General features: G+C 39.8%; 1 protein-coding gene across 1 annotated transcript in view; it reads right to left on the reverse strand.

The window, feature by feature from the left end:
- Positions 1-520: 520 nt before the first annotated feature.
- TTLL12 (tubulin tyrosine ligase like 12) overlaps positions 521-25,363 on the reverse strand; it is a 55,303-nt gene continuing 30,460 nt past the window's right edge. Inside the window, exons 3-14 of the mRNA XM_054037685.1 lie at positions 24,267-24,465; positions 23,040-23,199; positions 22,215-22,348; positions 17,328-17,404; positions 9,743-9,859; positions 9,450-9,644; positions 7,263-7,374; positions 5,488-5,639; positions 5,297-5,378; positions 4,712-4,780; positions 2,203-2,341; positions 521-1,211 (exon numbers count right to left, since the gene is read on the reverse strand). Of these exons, the coding sequence (XP_053893660.1) occupies positions 1,060-1,211; positions 2,203-2,341; positions 4,712-4,780; positions 5,297-5,378; positions 5,488-5,639; positions 7,263-7,374; positions 9,450-9,644; positions 9,743-9,859; positions 17,328-17,404; positions 22,215-22,348; positions 23,040-23,199; positions 24,267-24,465 (1,588 nt within the window). The 3' untranslated portion in view covers positions 521-1,059. The remainder of the gene's footprint in view (positions 1,212-2,202; positions 2,342-4,711; positions 4,781-5,296; positions 5,379-5,487; positions 5,640-7,262; positions 7,375-9,449; positions 9,645-9,742; positions 9,860-17,327; positions 17,405-22,214; positions 22,349-23,039; positions 23,200-24,266; positions 24,466-25,363) is intronic.

Below are 25,363 nucleotides of genomic sequence, written 5' to 3' on the forward strand. Positions count from 1 at the left end.
CAAGTAGTTTAATTTGGCCAGTACTACTTAGGAAGGGGTAAAATTCTGAGCCATAGCTCTTGATACAGACATTGCCAAAGATTAAAAGGATCCTTTGTTCTTGCATTGTTGACTCAAAATAAAATACTGTTCCATGTCTTTTCAGACCTCTGGCAATTGTAATGGCCCCTACACCACCCCTCTGACCTCCCCATTATCTCATTGAACTGCGGTTCTTCATTAATGATTCATTTTGCTATCGGAGATCAAATCCTTAGATAGGCAAGGCTCCCATTGACCTCAATGAGAATTTTGCCGGATGATATTCAACCTTAACTGCATTGCGAAAGGAATGAATGGTTTGATATGTGACAGAGGAGCTACAGTTTCCATCTAATTTCAGCATTACCATGCATGCTAAACAGCTCAAAACTACTAGATTGGGATATATTCATAGACCTCATTCAACTTTAAAAAGATGACAGCAGCTATGACTAGTTTTTGAGAAAGTATAGTGACCTTTAATTGAAAAAACTAACTCTAATGTTGCTGTAATACTTTATTACAAACAAGCTTAATAAATGTTCGCTCATTGGAGTTATCAGATGCAACCCTAAAGTAAGTTGCTTTACATCAATTTGTGGAATAAAGCATATTAGTGCTTGAAGACAATGGTATTATACAGAGAGGAAGAGATGATGCATGACCTCAAACATTTTGATACAGGAAATTATTACTCTAATGCAGACACAGAAAATTTGTACAACACTTCCTGCTATGCAAATAAGGTATACTAGGCTACCTAAGAAACAACAGCTGATTGCTCTAGTTACTATTATACTTTTCTGGGCTTCAATAAGACATTTAAGTCAACATAAGTTGATGATTAGAACTAAACAAGACAAGAAAACGCAGACAACTGATTACAAGTACAGTATATACCCATTCAGCTGATAAAAGTTTTTCTTCATTACCATTATAGGAAAATAATTATATTTCAGTTCTATGAGCTGCTTATGCAAATATTGCTGTTAAGCATATCTCTAAAGGAAACAAATAACCAAGTCGCGTCTTCTAGGCCTAAACAACGTATGTCACATGACAATTATTTGTTTCATCCAGAAATAGGGTGCTGAAGACATCATTAAAAAAGGTAGGGTGGTATTTGCAGGCTCTATCACAGTCAGGGTTGAAGTTCACCTCCAGGACCTGAGGTTGCATAGTTCTTTTCCCTGAAGAGAAACAAAACATTACATTTTACTACAAGGTATACATGAGATGCTGGGAGTCGCCTCCCTTTGCTGTAGCAGAGACCGTAGAAAGAGGCTGAAGATGGTCAACTCTTACTATATACCCAGGTAGGCTTTTTTGAGGCCTATAGTATGAGGAAGTGAGACACCAAACCCATTTCTGGGGCAAATGCCATAATCTGAGGCCTTGCCCATATGAGAAAGGTGCACCGGTTTAACTAGATCAGAATTAGTGCATCTTTCTTATTTAACCACAACTTTGAGATGCACCTTCCATAAAAGACTGTTTCCCCCTTTTATTTTTAGGCACCAAGCCTCCTTTGCTCTTTGTATTGCTCTACTGTTCTCTCTAGTTCACCTGGTACAGGAACAGAGAAGGGTTTCTCAGCGGCAGCACAAAGTCTCTCCTTTCCCACTTATAGGGGACATGGTGATCAAGATTCTAGTCTGACCTCCTGTACAACACAGGCCACAGAACCTCCCCACTTAGCCATCTACTTCCTCTCACCCCTAAAATAAGGTCAGGAGGTTGAGTTTCCCTTTTGAATTGCAATAATGTTTGAAGAGTAAGAAAAACGCATTTTGTACAAATAAAGACAAAAATGTAGATTCTCTTTCCTATCTGTATTGATTATAGTTGAATTAAATCATGGGATTTATTAGAATTACTTTTAGTAAAGACTGCTCTCCTTGTATAGGTGTACCACCACCATAATAGGAAAGGGTGCTCATTGTTAGAACTAACAGATAGCTGCAAAGCATTATGCCCACCCATCTTCAAATGTTTACATCAGAATAGCAGAAACGACCCTCACATATCTGCAACCCAAAAGACATCAAATCAGTCTGTTTAAATATAAACATCATGGAACCCGGCCTACTTTTTTTTTTTTTTTTTATTAAAAACAGCAAAAATTTTGAGCAGAAAACCAAGAGAATAAATTTAGTCTCTCAAGGAACAGAAGCATCTTACCATCTCTGGTAGTATCCCACTTAAGCATCAGGTCAATGGCATATACTGCTCGCGATGATGGATAATCACAGATGCCAAACGGTGCAGGTTTAGCTGAAGCAGCTTGGAATAATTCAGCAAATGCCTTAAAAATCTCTGCCTATTGCCAAAGAGAAGTCAGTTTCTGAATAAAATGCAAATAGTTGCGAGAACCCTAAAAAAGGTATTTTTGTAGTTGAAAAGTTTCATTTAGGAGTCAGATCAAACCGTGTAAATGCCATCACAAATGACAAGCCTGCAGACAAGAACCTTCAGCATTTCAGTAAAAAAAAAAAAAAAAAAAAAATTTCTTCAGGAATAATTTAATATTTGTTCCCCCACGTCTAAGATTTTCAAAAATAGGGACCTGAAATTAAGATTCTAGAGCTATATTTATGTACCTAATAACTGGTCTGATTTTTGTAAGTGCTGAGCACCCAGAATTTACCTCATTACTATATACTACAGAAAACCCTAAAAAGAAAAAGTATTATAATGCTGGAATTGAATCCATGTCTAGGTCATTTTGTACAGCACTACACTTCTGAATCTACCGCAGTGCGTGGAGTGCAAATTAAAAAGGAAAGGAAAGTTGTTCTGTGAATACCAACAGTTACAGCTCAGAAGTTTTGGCATCCAGTTGAATCAATTCACTTTTCTCTCACCATTTTACAAACATACAAAGAAGATTCCAAAGTTTAAAAAAAAAATAACTGAACAATTTCCAGTCTGAACACACAAAGATGACATTTCTGGATATAATAGGGAGACCAAATAAAGGAGTTATGGTACATGGGAGTTTTTAATATCCAAGTCGCATTAGAGTAAAATACACCTCCTGTAAACGTAAAAAAAGTCTAATTCTTGGTACTTTGCCCAGAATACTCCTTGAGGGATACTTTGTCTGCCACTGTTTAAAAAAGATTTCCCTTTGTGTAATTTTAAAGCTTATCCTACAACCACTCTCATACCCTGAATAGCTTTACTTATGTGAGTAGTTCTAGTGAAATCAACTGAAAAACATGAGTAAACATCTGCAGGATCAAGTGCTTAGTTAACCACCTCTGTAATCTGGCTCTTGATAAATAGGAAAACAAACTATTGACTAGTTACCTTTGCATTCAACTTGTTCTTTGGAGGGGCACCCAACGCCACAAAATAACCCTAGGTGATTGTCACAATCCACCCTCTACTCATTTTCATTTGTAGAGTTATCACGTTTGGAGCTTCCGCACAGCTCTATAGTTAAAACATATCTCAGCACTAGGGAATTGGCAATGTTAGAGCACTTTTGTGGTGACAGGACATTAAGGGGTCTCTGCCCTTTATATTAAGCTCGGATAACATGGAATTCTAAACTTGTGAAGATTAAGAATTAGCTTGGACAGCAACTGAAAGTTCAACCCAAAAGGAAAAATTTTAGTTCAGTAAGTTTGGCTAAGGGTCTGAGTTATAAGAACAGAAACAGACTTTTAAAACTAGTCATTTACCCTTTGTTTTCTTGTAGTAAAAAACCCCAAAGGCATCCAAATGTAGGCTCCGTGCTAGCCAACCCTCTAGTGTAACGACCTCAAGAGCAGTAACCAGAAAGGTGTACTTGGAAAGTACTCATTTCCATCTGCTATGCCAGAATGGCTAGTGTGTGCGTTCACACCCTTCTGAACAGCCTGCTGTGTACTACACAGCAAAAAGGACCTAAATTCTGTAACAAGGTCCTCGGAGCGGTTTTGTTAGAGTGCTGCAGCTACAAATTAAGCAGCAGCTTTATGTAGTTAAGAGACTAAATATGAAAATAAATACTAAAACCTCAATCGGTACAGTAGATGCTTAGTTATTTTGATATTATTTCCCTATCTTGGGGCTGAGGTCAGCAAAGTTTCTGAATAACTTTGCTTAAAAGTTCAGTAGCCAAAAAAAAAGTTAACCGCGTTACTATTTAAATTGTCATCTTCCAATACCAGTGTTAACCTACTGAAATGGAAGGACCAGTCCACATGTTAAGTAGTACTGTTTCAGGCTTCATGCAGATTCACGTGAATATATCATTGGAGCCACTGACTGTTTACAATCCAGGTTTTACCAGCCTTTGAGATTGTGACAAATTAGTGTTTTAAATGAAAGCTTAGATTCTATGCAACATTCTGCAACTAGGGGTGAGTCCTCCAACAAGCTCTGCAACATTCTGGAAACATACAGCGTTCTGCTTCCACTGTCTGTCAATCAGTACCAATTTTGTTCCCAAGCACAGTATACCATGACAACTTTTCATGGAGAAAATTTAAAACCCTAATAGAATAGTAACATAGATAACTGAGCATTTTGTATTTCCAGACTTTAAAATTCTGGGACTACTGGCCTTTGCTGCACTGAAGAGACATTTGCTCACTACTCACTAACCTGGGTAAAAACACCTGAACCTGTGAAAAACACCTCTGCCTAAAAGAAAAATGTAGTGAACATCTTATTTGGATAAGAGGGATTGGTGACTTACTTGCACAGTTTTCCAGGAATATTCAGGATACTGCTTCTCAAACAGAGGAATAAATTCATCATAGTGAACCTAAAATAATGCAATGGTATTAGAGATTGGTTTGCTAGATTATTCCCACCAGGAGCTAGGATTTTTTAATTTTTTTTATTTATTAATTAAAGGAAGGAGTAATGAGCTGCAGAACGTATAAACACACATGGTACAAATTCCAAATAAGGTCCTGGGGAATTTCACTGCCTAGAAAGTGCAGAAATGAGAACTATTTGTTCCAAGCTTTTCCCATTTCTACCAGACAGTCCTTTTTACTATGTGGTGAAACACTACACTAAACCATCAGTTTGGGAGTGGTAAGATGTCCTTTTAATACTTTTTATATGGATTTGATTAGAGATGTAAAATTTGTGCCATAATCTATGACTATTTCCTCTGGATCCCCAATCTGGGAAAATAGCTGCACCAGAACAGGTATAGCCTATCAAGTTTGTTTGGGTGAATATGCATCAGGGCATTTGGTGACAGTCGCAGATAAAGGATCAGCATCTTGATTGACTGAAGTAATTTGCTTTTCATGTATCACTTGCTTACCTGTTTTAAGGTTACACCAGAAGCATAGTTCATGACAGTAAAATGCTTCTCATAGTCGTCCAAGTCATCAAGTGAAAATGCGCTAACAAATAAAGGAAAAAGACAGTGTTAATTACATACAACCTTGGAAAAGCAAGGCATCACAATTTAACACCGCTAACTCCTTCACTCCTAGAAAAAAAGGTTATTACCGATTTGAGAACCGCAGCCAAAAAACATCATAAGCATACAGCTTGAGTGGCTTTACGGATCGCAGAAGCACAACGTAACGAATGTCAAATTTAACCATCCCCACATCTTCCCGATGAAACAATACTGGATTCTCAATATACTTAGACACTACCTAAAACAAAAACAGAGATTGAACACAATTAAACCCTAAGGAATGAAGATGCACAATAGGTGATGACAAACAATTATCAGTGGGTTTGGACAGTCCCAAAATATTCTACCAAACATACATTAAGCCAAGTTTCCGTTTTTAAAAAGTTTCTCAATATAAGCAATGTAGCCTTTGTTTGTAACCAAATAGCCTGAGTGCACTCTCTCTTATCAGGTCAGTATACAGAACTAAAGTACTACCCTCCTCATTCCACTGAAATCTTTTATTTAAATTCTCTGCTTACATTATAAACCTCTTCATAAGAGCCAATCCAACCCAACATTTGTTCCTCCTCAGATGACCGACATCTTCCCATTGTCCAAGGATACTTTTCACCACCAAAAAAATTCAGGCCCTCATTTGCAATGCAATTATATGGCCATGCAAATGGCAGCATAATTGCTTTTACTCTGAAGTTACCCTTTACTCCAACTCCTCAGTTCCCTCAGCCCCATGAGCTGGTGTTCATTTATCTAGGGGGAGAGGCGGTGTGTGACACAGCTACCAATGGACAAAGTAAGTATGGAGGGAGGGGAGATAGTGAGCCTTCAGGGTATAGGGTGAGGAACAAGGGCAGCCATCCAGGGATGCCAGCAATGCTACCTGCAGCCTACCCAGGGATGCCATAAAAGTTAAGAATGTCCTGCAGCACAGTAGACCAGATTCATAATACCTAGGACCTTGATTATGTTGTTAGAAACACATTTTCCCTTTTTTAAAAAAGATGCTTGATAAGATACAAAACAAAATACTTTGGCTCCCTAAGTACACGCTGCTTAGTTTTGGTTTACTGGTATAGAAACACAGCTCTAAAACTGCTTTTAAAATAATGGCTAGTTAACAGAAAAACAAAACAGATTTTTAAAGATGTATTCTATTAAAAACAAACAAAACAGTCTCACTTAATATATTATCAGCTTTCTTCTGAACTAAAGTGATGCTGTAATTCTTCATGCATTTCTTCTTTGAGGTTGGAATTCCAAAAAAAGGCATACAGTCCAAAAGAGATATTCTATTAAGTCCCGGGACATAAAGCTTATGTGACAGTCTGATGTAAGACCACACACTGTTGGCTTCCTATAAAAAGCCATGTGATGCATCCATTATTGGTGGAAGAAGCATTTTGTGCGTATGAAGAGTCATACTAAGAGAAATGATCAACTTGAGGGAAGCAGCAATAACTTCCTTATATTTACAGCCAACAGAAGCTACATGAAAGTGAGAATTCATCATCATCTTAGATTTCTTACTGAGTAGCATAAAAGCAGCCACACATTTAATCATTCATTACTGTCAGGGAAAATTTTATTTCTGTCCTAAAGAAACAGACATGGTCTATTACAAGCAAATAGAAAAATAGTCTAACACTGCACTACACAATGCTAAAAGATTCCAATATGAATTCATCAGGAGTTCACCCTTTTAATGTGCAAATGCTCACAAACATATACCAGCTATTACAACCTCTTGAACGAAATTAATCGCCCCCCACCCCTTTTTTTATTCTCCTTGTAAAGATAAATATTTAAACAAAAAAATAAACCACTTGCTTCAAACCAAGTGGAAAGCCCACTTTACTCTAACCTTCGGGCTGCTTTCCCTGTGCCTGATGATGTTGTTAAGATTGTTGGTGATGTGGGTGTCTAGGCTTCTGGCCAAGTTCCACGGTTTGCATATCCAGTGATTGTCTTCTCCCCTATGATAAAAAAAAAAAAAAATACAACCCAATCAAGGCCACAGCATGTCAGTGCACACCTCATTTATCTTTAGATATTTTACTGGCAAACCTCCACTCTGAGCCACATACTGGTATTGCCCGATGCATTACCAATCCGAGTGTTCTTTTTGATGCAGCGGGCAAGAGTGCAAGAACCAAGGACACCTGGATCACAGCTGATCTGAGCTAGGATTTTGGGGGCTCTTGCTTTCTTTTTCAGCAAGGGCCTACCATACTTCCACTGGTAAATCCCTTTTTCCTTCATACATACCATGACTACATCAGAAGTGCTTGTTTGTAGGTCAAGAGACCATTCTGACCAGGCAATCATGGAGTTTGAGAACATTCTAGGTGGGTGCTTTAAAACTTGTAAATTAGGTTCCCCACGGACACCTCTGAGCCAGCCAAACTACATAACATACAGCTATTCTCTTGGGGACTGACCACTGAATATAGTAACATGAATCCCTTGCCCAAATGCATCTGTCAAGCTCAGGAGAGCATACCTTCTCACTCTCTTTCCACTACCTAGAGATCTGAAGAGGCTGGACTCTTCGAAAAGCTTTGAAAAAGTAGGAGCGATATGCATGTCTTTATTCTGTTCATGCTACTGAGCAATGGCAAGGTGACCCTGGAGGTCCCGCCTTCCCCAATGAATTTGTGAAGGCATGCAGAGGTGGGTCTCTGGGTAATCTGAAAGCTGCCTGTGGTTAAGTTTTAGTACTAGTGAATTTCAATTGAAGGATTTTTAGTGAAGGATCTGTATTTTAACTGAGAGTTTATTTTGAAACTCCCTCCCTCCCCAACACACACGCACTCTGGCTTCGTGATCACCTCCTGCACATATTTGGTGTTACCCAAAAGTCAGAATACTACAGGCTAAGAACATACATTTAAATTTCCCCTCATGGCTAAGCCCATTCAGGAGGTAAAGAAACTATCTTGAGAAGAGAGGGAAGCAGCCAGATGGTTACAGTACCATCTATCAATCACAACCCCCAGAACAATCAGGGAGCTAACTGTGAGACAAAATAGGGATTATTTTGGTCGAAGAGTAAGACATTAACTCCCCCAAGTCCCTCACTAAGGCTATGTCTACGCTTATGGCAGCATGCAGAGTACAGGGACATGTGAAGCTACACACTGCAGGGAAAGGCAGGTGTCCACATTTGGCACTGCAGTGTGTAGCTACATGACACAGTGAAAGGTTCTAGCAGCCGGAGCCTTTCCCTGCTGCTGGACCCTTTCGCTGTGGTGGGGAAAGGCTCTGCCAGCAGGACACTACCCTGCTAAAAATAGCAGTGCAGATTGGAGAAACGGTGACTGGGTGTGTAGATAGCCTGTGTATGGTATAAAACCTGGGGGTTCGGGTGCCTAGGGCATTCTAATCTATTCTATTTGCCTAAGCCATGCCTCACCATCGACACTGGTATTTTTATCGATGCTAATTGGGCATGGGGTGTCTGTACTGTAAACGTATCCTAGCCGACAAATTCCTTGTTACTGTCAGGTCTCTTCTGGAGGAGACTGCTGTGACAGGAAGTGCTTATGAGTAAGGTACCACAGAACGCCTAATGAGAATCAGAGTCAGTTTTCTTTTAGCCTCACCAAGGGAGTCCAAAGTTAATCCTAAATTTGACTTCCACTTCCACGTGGAAATGTGTTTTAACCAAGAAAATTGGGCACAATCACTTCCCTAGTTTAAACTGCTTTTAATTGCCATTGGCACACAGAGAAAGCTATCTGCCCACACAAAAGTTGGGAATCTTAGTACATTTGTTAAATGGAATTTTGCCACTGACTTCAATGGAGTCATGATTCCACCTTGTATATTTCAAGGTATGTCACATTATATATTTTGGAGTTAAAAAGAATAAGTAAAGCCCACACTTTTCAGATAAAATCCACTAGAACATAAGTGAAATGCGCTAGCACAAATTAATGGTAGCAAAGTAGCTGTTTAATCCAATTAACCCAAAACATGCACTTGCTGGTACTGGGGAGAAAGTTGGTTAGGAAATTGCAAGACAAGCGGCAGCAATAATATGGCCTACCTCCTCTCACGTTGCTGAAAATAGCTGATGAACTGGGGTAATTCCGTGTGAAGGTTAAAAGTACGAGGCAGCCATTTTGGCCCCTCCATTCCTCCAACTCGTCTAGATATGGATGCTAGGCAATCCTTGACAGTCAGGAGATTCTCACATGGAAACTGATTCAACATCACATGGGGCCTCTCTTCACTTAGTTTCCTACAAGAGATGGAGGTCACTTAAAAAGACCACTCCAGGGAACAGAGCTTTTTATATGGCAGCCAGATAATTTGTACTTGCAAGGAAATAGCTGTCACCTGTAATCTTTGAAGTGGGAAAAGTTGTAGAGGATGTCTGCTTCTCCCTCATCTTCGGTGAACTCAAAACGTGGGTGTTTCAAGTTGTTGAGGATTTGGGGAAGGTCTGTGTAGACCCTGGGAGAAAGGAAAAGATACATACATGCTTTGTCAATGTAAGAGCAGTTTCCCCTCTTGAAACCAAAACTAATGGCTATCTTAATAGAAAACAAGCAACACAAAATAACTACACTTGTGAATTGACTAACTTCAGAGGCCAATTTTTTTTAAATGATGTAAACATATTTGATGGTAAGTAGAAAGAACTGAGCACCCTCAGTTCTTATTCAGAGCATCAGGTCTTTATTTTCCACATTGAAAAATTTAAGCCTGCAGAAAAGTCATATTCCAGCGCTTGCCTCATTGCAGTCCTCCTAACGAGGAAGTGAATTTGATCTTATAGCGTCAGAAGCAGCACTGCAGCATCAAGTAGGGTTGGACACAGCAAACCCTCAATGAACATGTTCACATTTAAAGCTATTTTTAAAATGTAGCAAAAATCAGTTACAAAGATAAACAAAAACTAAATGAGATGTTTTGAGTCTGCTACTTTAAGAGTTTCCAACACAAAATCTCAGTTTAAGATTATTTGATAGTTTAACAAGTGACCTTGCTATTTGGCAAGTCCAAATAACTCAGCAGCAATGCAACCTGGAGAGAATTGTAGAGTGGCTTTGTGACTTGGAAGTGAGACTAACAGTTCAAGATGTAGAGAAAAAAAAAAAAAACATTAAAGAGAGGGGGAGACAAACAAAAAAAATAGCTCAAAATTGCCTCTGCAAACGTTTAGACAAAGTGTCAACAACAACTAATCACTTCCTCAAAGAGCCATCACATTTTATCTCCTCCCCATTTCTACTGGTTCGTGATGCAGAGTCCAGCTATATATGACTTTTTCCCATCTTTTCTACTGCTATCTAATTAGAGGACACATCAAGGGATGTGTCTTTGCAACTGGACCCCTTATACATTCCATGATTGTTAAGGGGGAGAAAAATACATCCTTCAGGAGAGAAAAGTGTCAGATGTTTATACATTGCGGCCAAATTTTACGCAACTCCAAGTGTAACATATTATACAAATTATGTTGTAAGGTATTTGTACATAATGCGAATATTCAATTAAAAAAAAGTTGTGTGAATTTAGTGTAGGTGAAAGGTATCAGCTGGACATCCTTGGTGAACGAAGTCCTCTGTTTGTCTACAGGGCTGAAGTAGAGGAAATTTTACAAACACACCCATGCATCCATCCCCCCCATTCCAGCTAGCTTCAACCCCAATCTAGTAGCTTCAGCTAAGGGTAACAGTAGTAATACTCTCCCCGTGGTCCTTACAGTTCTTAGCCTTTCCTCCAAGTCTGCCAATCAGTGCAAACCATAGTGGCAAGTTTGATGTGGAAGCTGGTATCAAGCCCCACCACATATCTCACATTGCAGCCACCAAACATCCATTAGATGAGAACTGCTTCCCTACTGAGCAAGGCTGGATTCAGACTGATGGCTTAACATTGAAAGGCTTGGTAGTACTTCAGCAATGCCATGAGGCATCCAAATGCTACTTTTAGATATTGTGATAGACCCAGACCAGTTGGGAACAGCAGAGTAGCAGAAGGGAGATATACTGGCCATTGGATAAGTAGTTTTCTGTTCCCTGAGTGACCAGAGCAGGGGCTGCTCCAGGCTAATAGACCACCTGACTCCAATTAACCTGCTAAGAGTCAGGTGAGGCAGTTAAGCACTTGACTCTAATTAAGGCCCCTCTGATGCTATAAAAAGGACTCACTCCAGTCAAGCCAGGGAGCGGAAGTGTGTGAGAGGAACTGGGAGCAAGAGGAGTGCAAGAAGCGGAGAGTGAGTAGGCGTACTGCTGGAGGACTGAGAAGTACAAGCGTTATCAGACATCAGGAGGAAGGTCCGATGGTGAGGACAAAGAAGGTGTTGGGAGGAGGCCATGGGGAAGTAGCCCAGGGAGTTGTAGGTGTCGTGCAACTGTACCAGGAGGCACTCTAAACAGCTGCAGTCCACAGGGCCCTGCACTGGAACCCGGAGTAGAGGGCAGGCTACTATACCAGTCCATGAGTGTGGCACTCAAGGGGGCACCATAGCTGGCCCTACGGATACTGCTACAGCAAAAATCTCTGATGACTGTGCATGTGGGCGTGCACACACCTAGAATGGAACTGACACAAGCAAGCACTTGAAGAAGAAACTAGTGCTGTAGATTAATTGCAGTTAATTCACGGAATTAATTTAGTACCAAATGCGCTAAAGATTCATATGCCCCTTTATGCTTGAACCACCATTCCAGAGGACATGCATCCATGTTTATGACGGGTTCTGCTCGATAGTGATCCAAAGCAGCGTGGACCGACGCATGTTCACTTTCATCATTGAATCAGATGCCACCAGTAGAAGGTTGATTTTCTTTTTTGGTGGTTCGGGTTCTGTAGTTTCCACATCGGAATTTTGCTCTTTTAAGACTTCTGAAAGCATGCTCCACACCTCATCCCTTTCAGATTTTGAAGGCACTTCAGATTCTTAAACCTTAGGTTGAGTAATGTAGCTATCTTTAGAAATCTCACATTGGTACCTTCTTTGCATTTTGTCAAATGTGCAGTGAAAGGGTTCTTAAAATGAACATGTGCTGGGTCATCATCTGAGACTGCTATAACACGAAATACATGGCAGAATGCAGGTAAAACAGCAGGAGTCATACAATTCTCCCCTAAGGAGTTCAGTCACAAATTTAATTAACATTTTTTTTAAATGAGCGTCATCAGCATGGAAGCTTGTCCTCTGGAATGGGGGCTGAAGCATGAAGAGGCATACGAAAGTTTAGTATATCTGGCACGTAAATACGTTGTAATGCCAGCTACAACAGTGCCATGCAAACGCCTATTCTCACGTTCAGGTGACATTGTAAACAAGAAGCGGGCAGCATTATCTCCTGCAAATGTGAACAAACTTGTCTGTCTGAGCAACTGGCTGAACAAGATGTAGGACTGAGTGGACTTGTAGGGTCTAAAGTTTTACATTGTTTTGAGGGTTTTTTTTTTTGTAATTCTACATGTGTAAGTTCAACTTTCCTGATAAAGAGATTGCACTACAGTACCTGTATGAGGTGAATTGAAAAATACTATTTCTTTTGTTTTACAGTGAAAATATTTGTAATAAGAAAATAAATACAAAGCGAGCAGAATACTTTGTATTCTGTGTTGTAACTGAAATCAATATATTTGAAGATGTAGAAAACATCCAAAAATATTTAAATAAATGATATTCTATTATCAACAGCACAATTAATCACGCAATTCATCTTTTTAATCACTTGACAGCCCTAATGGAAACCCATCTGGGATCATCCTCCTCCATTTCGTGGCTAATACTGGGCCAAAAGACAAGGCATTTGGCCTTCAAAAGGAGGGGGGAGAAGGTGCCTGGCCCTTCCAAGTGACAGTTGATGCCTCTGGTAAGTCTTCATTCTACGTCACTCCTAGACATCATGTTGTCAGGCTGGCTATTCTCCTCTACATTACTTTTTTTAGCATTTCCAATAAATCTTAATAGACTTCTGCTGCAGCTGTGCATCAGACATCTGCTCTCCTCAGCAGAGGAGCTGAATGTACTTTTTGCTAGTCATTAATTCAATTGACAAGTGGGTCATCTTCTCCCAGCACGGTATCATATTAATAAATCCATTTCTCATGAGCATTAATTCACATAGCAGGTCTGCATCAGCTCTGTACTGTACTGCATCACAGGGAAATGCAAGTACTGATCTAAATATGGTTATTCTATACTTCTGGTTTAAGAGTAAGCTCCCCCTCCACATGTACAATTTAAAAAAAAAAAAAAAAAAAAGTCCTCAAAGCACTAAAAATCTCCAGCTAGCACGGAACACTGCCAAGGTAGTTCTTAACACTGACCTACATTTACAGACACATGGAAGATATTGCTGTAAGGAACAGTGCTCACCTAATGTTTATTTTAAAGTCATTCTTGTCTCTTTCAATGAGCACCAGGGTTCCTGAGCCAGCTGGGTGCTTTCATGAAAAAAAGCCTCTGCTTTGTCAGGGCTTTTAAGATTAAGAAAACACCAGGAAAATTCATACCCCAGCACAATCCATTGTGTGTCCAGTTTGGGCTGGGCCAAAGGACATTTATACTACCAAGGAGTTGAAAGTTAGGCATCTAACAGCACATACCCTCTACGCCATTAGCCACAGACATATGCACCTTACAACTACCATACATTACAGACTACACACCAACCTCATCTTTAGCCTGTGTAGGGAGGATAGCCTTCCAGTACCTCCTTTCCCAAACATAAGTCAAGATGGTTTTCCAGAACCATGCAGAAAGGACAGCAGGTGGAAGTCAGGGCCACTGTTGGATACACCACCATATTCACTCTTGCAGCTTTAACCTATCATTCTGGCAATGGCATGAGCTAAACCATAAGATTCATGAATATATTATCCAACCCAGGAATTACAAGTGGTTCTTAAAATATGGGTTACAATGCCTATAGCACCACAAGTCCTGTACTACTGCTTTTCTTGTTAGCTAAGCCACACAAAAGAATGAACCAAAGTGAATTCAAGGTGACTTCTCCCTTTTGACGACAATGATTGCAGGAAGCCTACTAGAGTCAGCAAACTCAAATGAGTCTGTTTCTATTACACTTCTACCCCGCTATAACGCAGTCATGGCGTTATAGCTGAAACCCCATTATATCGGGGTAGGGGTGGCAGGGCTCAGGCGGTGATTTAAAGAGCTCCAGGCTCCGCTGCGGGGAGCCCCGCTGCCACAGCCCCGGGGTAGCGGCGGCAGGGCTCCCGCGGTGATTTAAAGGGCCCGGGGCTCCCCGCAGCAGCCAGAGTCCCGGACCCTTTAAAGCGCCGCCGGAGCCCCGCTGCTACTGCGCTATATGCGAACCCGTGTTATATCGGGTTGCGTTATAGCGGGGTAGAGATGAAGTTGCAAAGGAGACAATTCTGCACAAAGAGTAGGACCTTTTCACTCACTTCAAATGTGGAATGGATCATGTTTTTAAGATGCTGCAACTCCACCCCACTCCCTAGAAGTCTGGGGATGTGCAAAGAAATTGAAAGGCAAAACATTTAAGATTGAAAAGGAAACTTTTATATGACAATACATAATTGAACTATAGAGCTCTCTGCCACAAGATATCATTGAGGACAAGAACGTAACAGGATTAAAAAAAAATTAGACATTTGTCTGATAAACTGTTTATATTACATCCAGAGACAGACTTCCCTCCAGTATTTTCTCTCTCTCATTCACACCAGAAAGTATTACAGCCTCACAATTAATGGCATAACCAATTATTGTGGCTTGCAAAAGACATTTCCCAACAAGCAGGTTATTCTACAAAGGTCCACTAGGGGGTATCTAGCACCTCCCTCTGAAGCATCTGGAACTGTCCAGGGATTAGAAACAGGATACTGGACTAGACAGACCTCCATGATAGTACTTTCTTCAAATTTGAATTGCAAGCGAAGGGAAGTATTAGGATTTCTAAAATCTCTTAGTAAAAATGCACAAAATCTCATTTTAGAGCCTATGATACATAATAGGGTCTCTAACTGCAACTCTGATATTTTCCCCTCTCTCAGTGTCAACAGGACAAGTCCTAAAATCCACCATAGAAACAAATTTACTTGGTCCTGCCTCAGTACAGAGGGCTGGACTTGATGACCTCTCGAGGTCCTACCAGCTCTACATTTTGATGATTCTAAGTTACATCTGACTGATTTAGAAGCTTTATAATTATACTTCAAAACCAATAAGGAAAGTAAGCAGCAGCATACATTTGAGTTTTCTGAACGATTTCTTCCCTACCGCCTCCAAAACATATCGAAGCCTGAATATTCACAACACAAATCGGGATAGAGAATAAGATTAGATATATAAAAAATACAATCAATGTTGTTGTGCAAACAACGTTGGACCAAAACACTGACACTGAGCAAATTAAGTTGTCTCCATGAAGGTCTGTGATGCCAAGAACAGGCCTGGGGTTGAGGGTGAATTGCTACAGCTGAAATCTGAAGAGACCGATCAAGACAAAAAAGATTTCTTCTTAGGACAGCTCTTTAAGCACTTTTGGAAGCTTTAAGGATGATTGATAGCACTGACGAGAAATGCTGGGAAAAGATCTTAAGACAGAGAAAAAGAATAGACCTAACACAAATTGAAGGGTGTTTTATGTGCCAAAAATTTACGCAACAGCATTGTCTCTGAAATTTGTAACTGGCTTGAAAAGGAAGTAAAAAGCCAACATTAACCACCAATGAAGAAAATTCTCCCTGTAGAAATAGTTCAAACTACATAAAACAGTCACTAACCTCCCCTTTAGAAATATTTGTTCTTTGTTTCCTTTATTCTATAGTTTTAGAATTTGTTCTATACATTTGTCACCTCCCCATGCTCTGAGTTCTACTTCTACTTTGAGGCAAGATGACTATGATACACCTTTTAGAAATTTAGATTGGAAACAGATTTCAGGATGTGAACTTTACCCCTCTCTGTACAAAAAGGGGCACAGAACATAAAACTCCAAATTTGGGCTGTGCACGTCCCTCTGCTTTTGCACGCCCGCTCGATTTTCCTCCCAGCAACAATGATCAGTAGTAGCACATGTTACACTGGAGTGGGGCTATGGCTAAGAGCTATTCCCTGTAGCACCCAATGCCACCATACTTTTTGATCCTGGTCTAAAACCCTATTAAACCACCTTTCACAACCAGGCCTTCCTCCAGCCCTCCTCTGAAGGATTAGGGCCATTCTGTTGCTGTTGTACAGAAAGACATATATCCCAAAGATAGTTAGAAAAGTGTGTGTGGGGGGGAGGGAGAAATACCTGTATCCTCCCCAAAATTTTGTTGAAATAAAAAAAAAAAAAACCTGACCAGCTTTAACGTGACCCTTTGGTAGCAGTGGCAACTGAAGAGATCAGAAATGGAATGTGCGTGGTCTAATCCAATGAGGCAGCATGGGGAAACTTGTACCACTGCTGCTGTTCTTGCTCTGTGGATAGGCTGACGACTTAAAATTTTCCCCATGGACATTGAATTCACTAGTTAAAATAAATAAAATGTAGAGATTCCCAGCACCAAAATGTTGTGCTAAATTCCTTTAATCCTGAAGGTGGCATCTCTTCAAGAATCTAAAACGCAGAGTAAAAGTTATAAAGGTGGCAATATCCATTGCTCCTGGACAGATTCCAACCAAAGAACTAGTAAGTCCTGCAGTCAGAATCCCAAGCATGGATCAATATAATGACACCTGTGCAGGGGGGCTGGAACAATTCGTATAGTGGGTGCGCTGAGAGCCATAGAACCAAACTATAAACCCTGTACATGATGAAAACCACTTCAAGCCAAGGGTGCAGTGGCAGCACCCGCAGGACCTATGCACCTGTGCCAACCTTCCGGAAAGGATAAGCCTCCTATTCAGGTTGTATACATTTCAACTGTCCTTATCAGGAAGCATTTTAAAGGCATTTTGTTTGTGGATACATACTTGAAAATTTTATTCTGGTCATAAACTGGTGGATTTATAGCCACAGGTAGTTTCTCGTTGTTTTTGTTTAAAATAGCCTAAAAAACAAAGAAAAAACCAAACAAGTTTATGTTAAGTAGCACGAGCAAACTTCCAACAAACCTCACAATCTTAACATATTAAAGGAACATGCACAGTAATTTCGGCCAAAATTGAGTTGAATTTTTTTGTTTTAAAAAGTGCACGAAAACAGAGAAGCTGTGAAAAAAGAAATAATTAAAAACAAACAAAAAGGTATTAATGCAAGAGGTAAAAAATTCAACAGGACGTAAAACAGTGCTTGAATGTTTTATTAGTGTTGGCATATGAAAGTTTTCCTGAAGCACAAACACTTCAGAGTTCACCCTCTCTCCCCTCCTATATTTAAAAATAAATAAATAAATAAATAAATAAAATAAATTGTATCAGGTTAGATAGAAGTTCCCTTGCACACTTGGCCAATCACATTGCATTTTAGCAAAAGATAAACTCCCTTAGGACTCTAATTTGAGAAATCTACATTGATTTTTTTTTTAAAAAGACAGCCAAGGTATAGTTTAACTGTATAAATGATGGTTTAATGTACTGTAAACTGGGGAGGCAGCCAGAATATCAAAAGGTTGTGTTGACCTAACTCTGCTCCTATTAAAATAAATGGGAATTTTATCATTGACTTCAAAGGCATTAGTGGTAGGCTAACACTGAGTGCTTTGGAAAACCCCATCCATGATGTCATGGGCATATTTAATTATAAAAGGAAAATTGCCACACTCCATTTATTGCAAGAGCCTGCATCAAAGGAACTGTGTGGGATATCTGGGATGAGAAGCAAAGGGTCTCTCATGGAACTGGAGCAGCTGCACCTATGAATTAGTTCCTTTGGATATGGTTACAGCAGCTCTTGAGAATGGAGATTCCATTGTGACATACACTTGCGCTGTCCCCACATAGCACACTGCTGGGACAGGCAATCCAGTTCAGATACAGGATTCTAATCCTTAAAATTATTGTTGCTAGGAATTCAATTACTTATAATTAAAAGGTGCAAACAAAAAGCCTAAAAAAGAACCCTAGCCATCTCTCTCCAAAAGAGAGATTGGATTGCAGGAATATAAATTACTGTATATACTCGTTCATTAACCCGTTTGTTTATAAGCCGACCCCCCAAAATGGATAGGTAAAAATAGCAAAAACTGTATGACCCTTTCATAAGCCGACCCTATATTTCAGGGGCTGGAAAAGTTTGGCTCCCGGCCCGTCAGAGAAAGCCACTGGTGGGTCAGGATGTTTTGTTTACTTGGAGCGTCTACAGGCACGGAGCCCCTCAACTCTCAGTGTCCGCGGTTTGCTGTTCCCAGCCAATGGGAACTGTGGGAAGTGGCGTGCCACTTCCCGCAGCTCCCATTGGCTGGGAACGGCAAACCACGGACACTGAGAGTTGAGGGGCTCCGTGCCTGCAGACGCTCCAAGTAAACAAAAACTACAATGTATTAGATTAGGGATCGGCAACCTTTGGACGTGGCCGGCCAGGGTAAGCACCCTGACAGGCCGGTTTAGCTGCCGCGTCCGCAGGTTTGGCTGATCGCGGCTCCCACTGGCTGCGGTTTGCCGCTCCAGGCCAATGGGGGCGGCAGGAAGCGGCACAGGCCGAACCTGCGGACATGCAGGTAAACAAACCTGCCCACCAGGGTGCTTACCCTGGCCGGTCGCATGCCAAAGGTTGCCGATCCCTCTATTAGATATTCAATTCAATGATTCCATAGAGTTTAAAATCATCAAATTTTGGTGTAGACCTGTTTATAAGCTGACCCCCGCTCTTTGATGCATTACTTTTTTACCAAAAATATTCAGCTTATGAACGAGTATATACGGTACTTCTTGTTTTCACTGCCCACTGAGAAAGAAGTCTGCACTTGAAATTGTAATCTTCTGCTCTTAAAATACTCCAAAATACTATTGCAGAAATCAAATTACTCAGTGTTAATAATATCCCAGTTTAAGTTATAGCTTTTTTGTTTACTTTGTTGTACTGTTAGTAACAGTGAGATTGATTAGTGATCCAGCAGCCACATGCTTCGGTGTTCGAAGCATCATGTTTGTGACTCTTCTACACAAAATATTAAAGCCTTTCAGATCAATATAAGAGGAAATTGGTCTTCTGATTCAAGGCAGGACAGATTACTATTGTAAGTTTATGCAGCAGAATTTGAAGGAAACATCAGTAAAGTAAGATGCCATAAAAGTTTAATAAACTGTAAATGGTTAGTTACAAATTATAAATAAAATATTTTCAAGTTGGAGAAACTGTGAGTGAAGTTAGTTGTAAAAATATTTTTTTTATGTAAAATATGAGTTGCAAATGTGCTCAGGGAGATTTTCAGATATTTTGCACTCCTCTCTAATATGCTTGGCTGCATAAAATGGATGGTGTCCTATCTTGGTGTACAGGATGGCATCAAGCACCCAGAGTTACTTTGCACTGGTATTTCATCAGTCTGAGGAAGTTCAGCAGCTAACTGATTGGTATGAAAATGCAACATGCACTCACGTGGCTGGTGCTTCTGTCAACTGTTCCCATGACAACTCTTGTGGGTACAAGAATGAGACAGAAAAGAGAATAGCTGGGATCTAAAGATCATCTTCCTTGTAAATATGTCCCCTATCATCACAGATAAAATGACAACCAGCTGCAAGAAACACTACTTCTCTAACTTAACCTGGTAATTATAAAACAGAATTAAACTGTGCACAGAAATGTCTTATCCTGGGATCAAGGCACTTTTGCTCAAAAAAAGCAAAGGTATGATCAAAATTAAAAATGAAATGTTGCTCCTGGTCTCTAACGCAAGAAAATGCAGCCCTCCAAAAACAAATACTATCCCCTCAAAAAAGCCTGACATATGTAATAAGAGACGGATTATTTTTTGTATTTTCATTTGTTTGGGTGGAAACAGACTAATCTGGTTTCTGACTGGCTGCAGTCACTAAAGTAACTGGGGCTAATCAGCTGTCCCATCCCTCACCATGTGGCCCAAGAGTAGCAGACCACTGTGGTATGGGAGGGGAGCCCTCAAAGGCCTGTCCTGAATTTTGAAAGTTCTGAGCACCGAGCACGGATTTAAAAAATATTAAATCAAAAACGTATTTCTATTTATTTTAATTAAAATTATATTTTTAAAAGCTATTTAAAATTAGATTCGACATTGACAACCTACGCTAAAGCCTAAATTATATTTATTAAAATTATTTAATTAAATTAAAAAAATATTAAGCAGTACATTTGCTGCCAAGTTTTAAAGAAAGTCAATACAGTGAACTGGTGGAAGTCATAGGCTAAGCACCTAGTATCAGAGTCTGATGAATTGCTAAATTACGGTAGTTCTTGACAGCAGTAGCCTCTTCTGGAGGTGCACAGAGAATATTTTCTTAATTTCAGTTTTTTCTACTAATTCAGTTCAGTGATTTGCTCATTCAAAATTAAGACGCCAAGTGGGAGTTGCAAAAGCAGGAAAACCTGTTTTCTTCTTCTTCCCATCTATGAATAAAAGCTATGCGTAAGAGGATGAGATCTACTAGTTCTAAAATGTTGACAGACATTGTGACCAGAAACAATCAGTTCAGTTCACTAGCTATCAATATTATTCCCTTTGTTTAATACATTAGTTTTAAATGCAAAACATAGTTTGATAAGCTTTTTTTTTTCTTCTTATCACAGAGATTATGTATCCACCATATTTAAGGTAGCTTTATTTAATAAAAAAAAAATTAAAACACTTTTCAGTGCATTGTTAATTGAATTAGTATTTCCATCCAAATAGAACTTGAAAAAGTAAAAAATTAATCATCTAGGAAAAAAAACTATATAATTGCTTAAATAAATGTACATAGATATAACATATCTTCCTGATTAGCAAAAAGCAGCACCAGATTTAGTGTAAAGGTTATGTTTAGTTGCGAATTAGCATTTTTAATTGTTATCCACCAATGAGATTCAGCCTCTCTTAAATGGGTAAGTTATTTTCTTAAAGCAGTATAAATGCAAAACACGATTAAAATCAATTATTCAAATCAAAAGTTTCCCAACAGCTGATTTAAACCATGATTAAAATCAATCCACCCTATGAGCAACCAACAGTTTCCACTGACGCATAAAAGTTAGTCTCCTGTTTTGGAAAGTCTTGGCACATTTTTTGTAGCTTATTTGACAAAAGAGAAGACACCACAAGACATTCACTTCACACCCTTAAAATATAACCTAGTTCTTTGTCACAGCACACAAGCTCAAAAGAGAAGTATTTGTGGGAAAGATACTTGAAAAGCAGAGTCATCAGCTTGGAAATGCTGTCCCCGCTGTAGTATTTAATTGCTTTAGAACTGTAACATAAAATGAATAATGAGACTGGAAATAAGATTTTGTTCCTTGTATACAAAGATTAATCTTCCTATATTACAGGATTGACCAAATATTCTGTAATGATAAATCCAATAGGGATGAACCTATTTAGCAATTGCTCCAACCTCTGAATTAGCATGATGAATTCCACATAATTTGGGTTTATGGCAGGTCAGAAGCCTTTGAACTAGACTACTTGGTGCCTCTGTTTGGATGTGAGATAGCAAAGGGAACTGCAAGATGTGGCACATCACTATTGTTTTAGTTTTAGAACTGCCATATATTTTTATTTCTGGCTTCACTACATCTCCATCTTATATAGAATTTAAGTTTATATAATGCAATCTTTTAGATTATGAAATCTTGATACTTCATATTGCAGTCAGGAAGAGAAACAAAACCAAAGTAATTCCAGGTTTTAAGAGATCATCTTAATAAAAGAGAGATCCTAAAGAAAAGATTCATTAGGATTATACCTGGTAGTGATCTTCTGATGGTTCTGGTGTAGAATAGTTAACATCCAATACGTCAGCAGGCGCCCATGGCAACAACATACACTTCCTGATTAAACGATCAGTTTCCCCATAGGCATAGTCACGAGTCACTTCCTCTAAGGGGGGATATAAAAGTAATTGTAGGGTTGCTAGTCATTTTCCACCAACAACCTTCCCCACACCACATTCATGCAAATGACATAATTCAACCATAAATTATGTGACAACATCAATGATAAAAAAAAAGTTTTATAAAATGTGTAATTTAAAAGTGTTACTCAGTGTTAGCTATATGTTCACATCTTAATTTTCCTCCCCCCAGGAGCTCCGCCTCATTCAGTGCACAGGATAGATGAAGGGTGCCAAATTAAAGCTACCTGGGCAGTTTTAAATCGGTCATTTCCTTATCTTGAGTGCTTTACTTTGCAGCTTAAATAATGTCCCTGTAATGTAGTTTGTGTAATTTTTCTATCCACTGCTGTCTAACAAAAGCAGTTCAGTTGGACAACAAAGAGAAAAACTCTCCAATCCTTTGTTACTACTACAACAACATTTCTGGGCAGAGGAGGGCCTCCACATCCTCTTTTATACGAGTCATGATGGGAGTGAGAAGTTATATGATGTTTTGCCATTGAAAAGGTAGAGGTATAAGTGTTCTAAAGACATGCAGGATGTTGGAGAGGTGGGGGGTGGTTTAAGCTCATACCAGAATTGTGATAAGATAGAATTGATTTGGTATGTAAATTCAGTTGAGTTCTGAACTTTGGATAAAAACAGATCACATACTTGATGTACAGACACACTTACCACCAGTTTCAAGATCCCTTAAAGGCCAGAGAACCGTGTAAGCAATTTGCTGAGGAATGTAAAACAAAGGTGCAGTTGCAAAGGTAGGCTCATCTGAATGCTGAATTCGGGATCCAAATTCATCCATAATATACCAGACAGGAACCTTCTCCTCTGCAGTCTGGGAGGGAGTGGGGAAGGAGGGAAGAGAGAAGAAAGACACCCCTTACACAGCATGCTATTAAAAGAATGCTGCAAGACAAAAAGGGGTTAGGGGCTCATGCTAAAGCCATATTACTATGCTCGGTTTCAACTAAACAAGATTTATGATTTTCCAGTGAAGGAAGAACAGATGATAGTATGACAGTTAAGACAATTTTGGATTAGCAGAAAGTGTAGAATAGTAATAAATAAACAAATAATACCTAGCTCTCAAACAATGCCTTTCATCAGTAGATCTTGAAGTGCTTTACAAAAGGAGGTCAGTATCATGATCCCCATTTTACAGATGGGGAAACCAAGGCACAAAGAGGTCAAATGACTTGCCCAAGATCATCCAGCAAGCCAGTGGCCAAAACAAGAATAAAACCCAGATCTCCCGAGTTCCAGTCCACTACTCTATCCTCTAGGCCACTCTGCCTCCCAGAAGAGTACATTTAATAAAAACAAACAAAAAAAACAAAACAAACAACACCTAAAGAAGTGAGTTATCCTAATATTCCCTTTCACAGCTCTGTTTATCAGCATACCTCATCACAGTATATCAGAACACCTATGCTCACTGTAGTTTACAAACAATATATCACTACTGACTGCTAACAAACACACTTAACGCAAGCTTGCTTGCTTGCTCAACTGTATGCTGCCTTATTTTGTTTTGAGAGAGAGTTGATTCTCTTGTAAATTGAAGGAAATGTTTAAGAAAGGAAAAACAACCAACAGATTTCTCATTCTTCTAACTCCTCTTCTTTGCTGAATGTGCTTCCTTGTTATATGAAATTTGTCATAGTTTAAGAGGGAAACCTTTATGAGTAACCCTTTGTTAAAATGTTGGCAGCTTCTCACTGCTTTTTACAATTGCAAGGCACTTGCTCTCCCTCTTCTGAGCAGCAGTCCATTCTTAAATGGCTCAAAAGGAGTGTTTTTATATTGGAGAGAGACATCTGTATTAGTTACCCATGTATTAGTATGATTAAATTCGGGATCCAGCAGAGCAGTTAAATATCCTTGATTAAAGGAGTCACTTACCCCTTGAGACAGCTGGTAGGTCTGGTTGTATTTCCACATTTCTTGCAACACCTGCTCAATAGCTCCCTCATCCGCGACCTCTCCGTGAAAGTCTATTCCCATGAGGTTTGCCATTCTGTGAAGCAGACCGGGAACGTGCAACAGCTGCTGGCGTGCATGTTCAACACGGTATGTCCAGGCATGGTCGATAAGGAAAATGCTAAGGACAGAATTTTAGTAATGTTACAACAATATGCCTCTTGTCAACACACACACAAAACAAGATGCATTTGTTGAGAAAGGCTGTGCTTTCTTGTAGAAGGCTCAACAGCAGAGTTATTTCTTCACCAAAATGCAGGGCTGCCCAGAGGATTCAGGGGGCCTGGGGTCTTTGGCGGCAGGGGGCCCCCGCCGCCGAAGACCCGGCACTTTGGCGGCAGGTCCCTGGGCGGAAGGACCCCCCGCCACTGAACTGCCGCTGAAGACCCAGAGCAGAAGAAGCTCCAGGGGCCCGGGCCCCGCGGGAGTTTTCCGGGCCCCTGGAGCAAGTGAAGGACCCCGCTCCAGGGGCCCCAAAAAACTCTCATGGGGGCCCCTGCGGGGCCCGGGGCAAATTGCCCCACTTGCCCCCCCCTCTGGGCGGCCCTGCCAAAATGAGGGTTTTTTTTGCATTGCTAGAAGTAGGATTATCTTCCTAGTAGTACCCTCGGCTGAATAAAGTGTACTGTACAGTAACTATAATTTCCATAAAAGGTATGGTTGAAAGTTCAAGTACAGAAAGAGGAACTCGTAGTTTATAATCCTGGCTCTCCTCTGAGGTCTCTGATACACCAACCTTCCTGCTCCCTTGCCCCCAATCTATAAAGTGGATCTAGCAGTGCTCACTTTCCAATGAGCCTGTGAAGAGTAATTCATATTTGAGAAGGAAAGTGCTACATATTTAGGCTTGACGGGATTAGATTTTTATTGGTAAATGTCAATTTCACCATATACATACAAACCAACAAAAAATTTTCCTATAATAATTGAAATGTACAGATAAGCAAAGTAAGAAAAATGCTGCTGAAGAACTTAGTTTGATTTAAGGATATTTATTTTGTATACATTGACATGTGATA

The sequence above is a fragment of the Malaclemys terrapin genome, chromosome 1 (assembly GCF_027887155.1).
Source record: "Malaclemys terrapin pileata isolate rMalTer1 chromosome 1, rMalTer1.hap1, whole genome shotgun sequence".
Lineage (NCBI taxonomy): Eukaryota > Metazoa > Chordata > Testudines > Emydidae > Malaclemys > Malaclemys terrapin.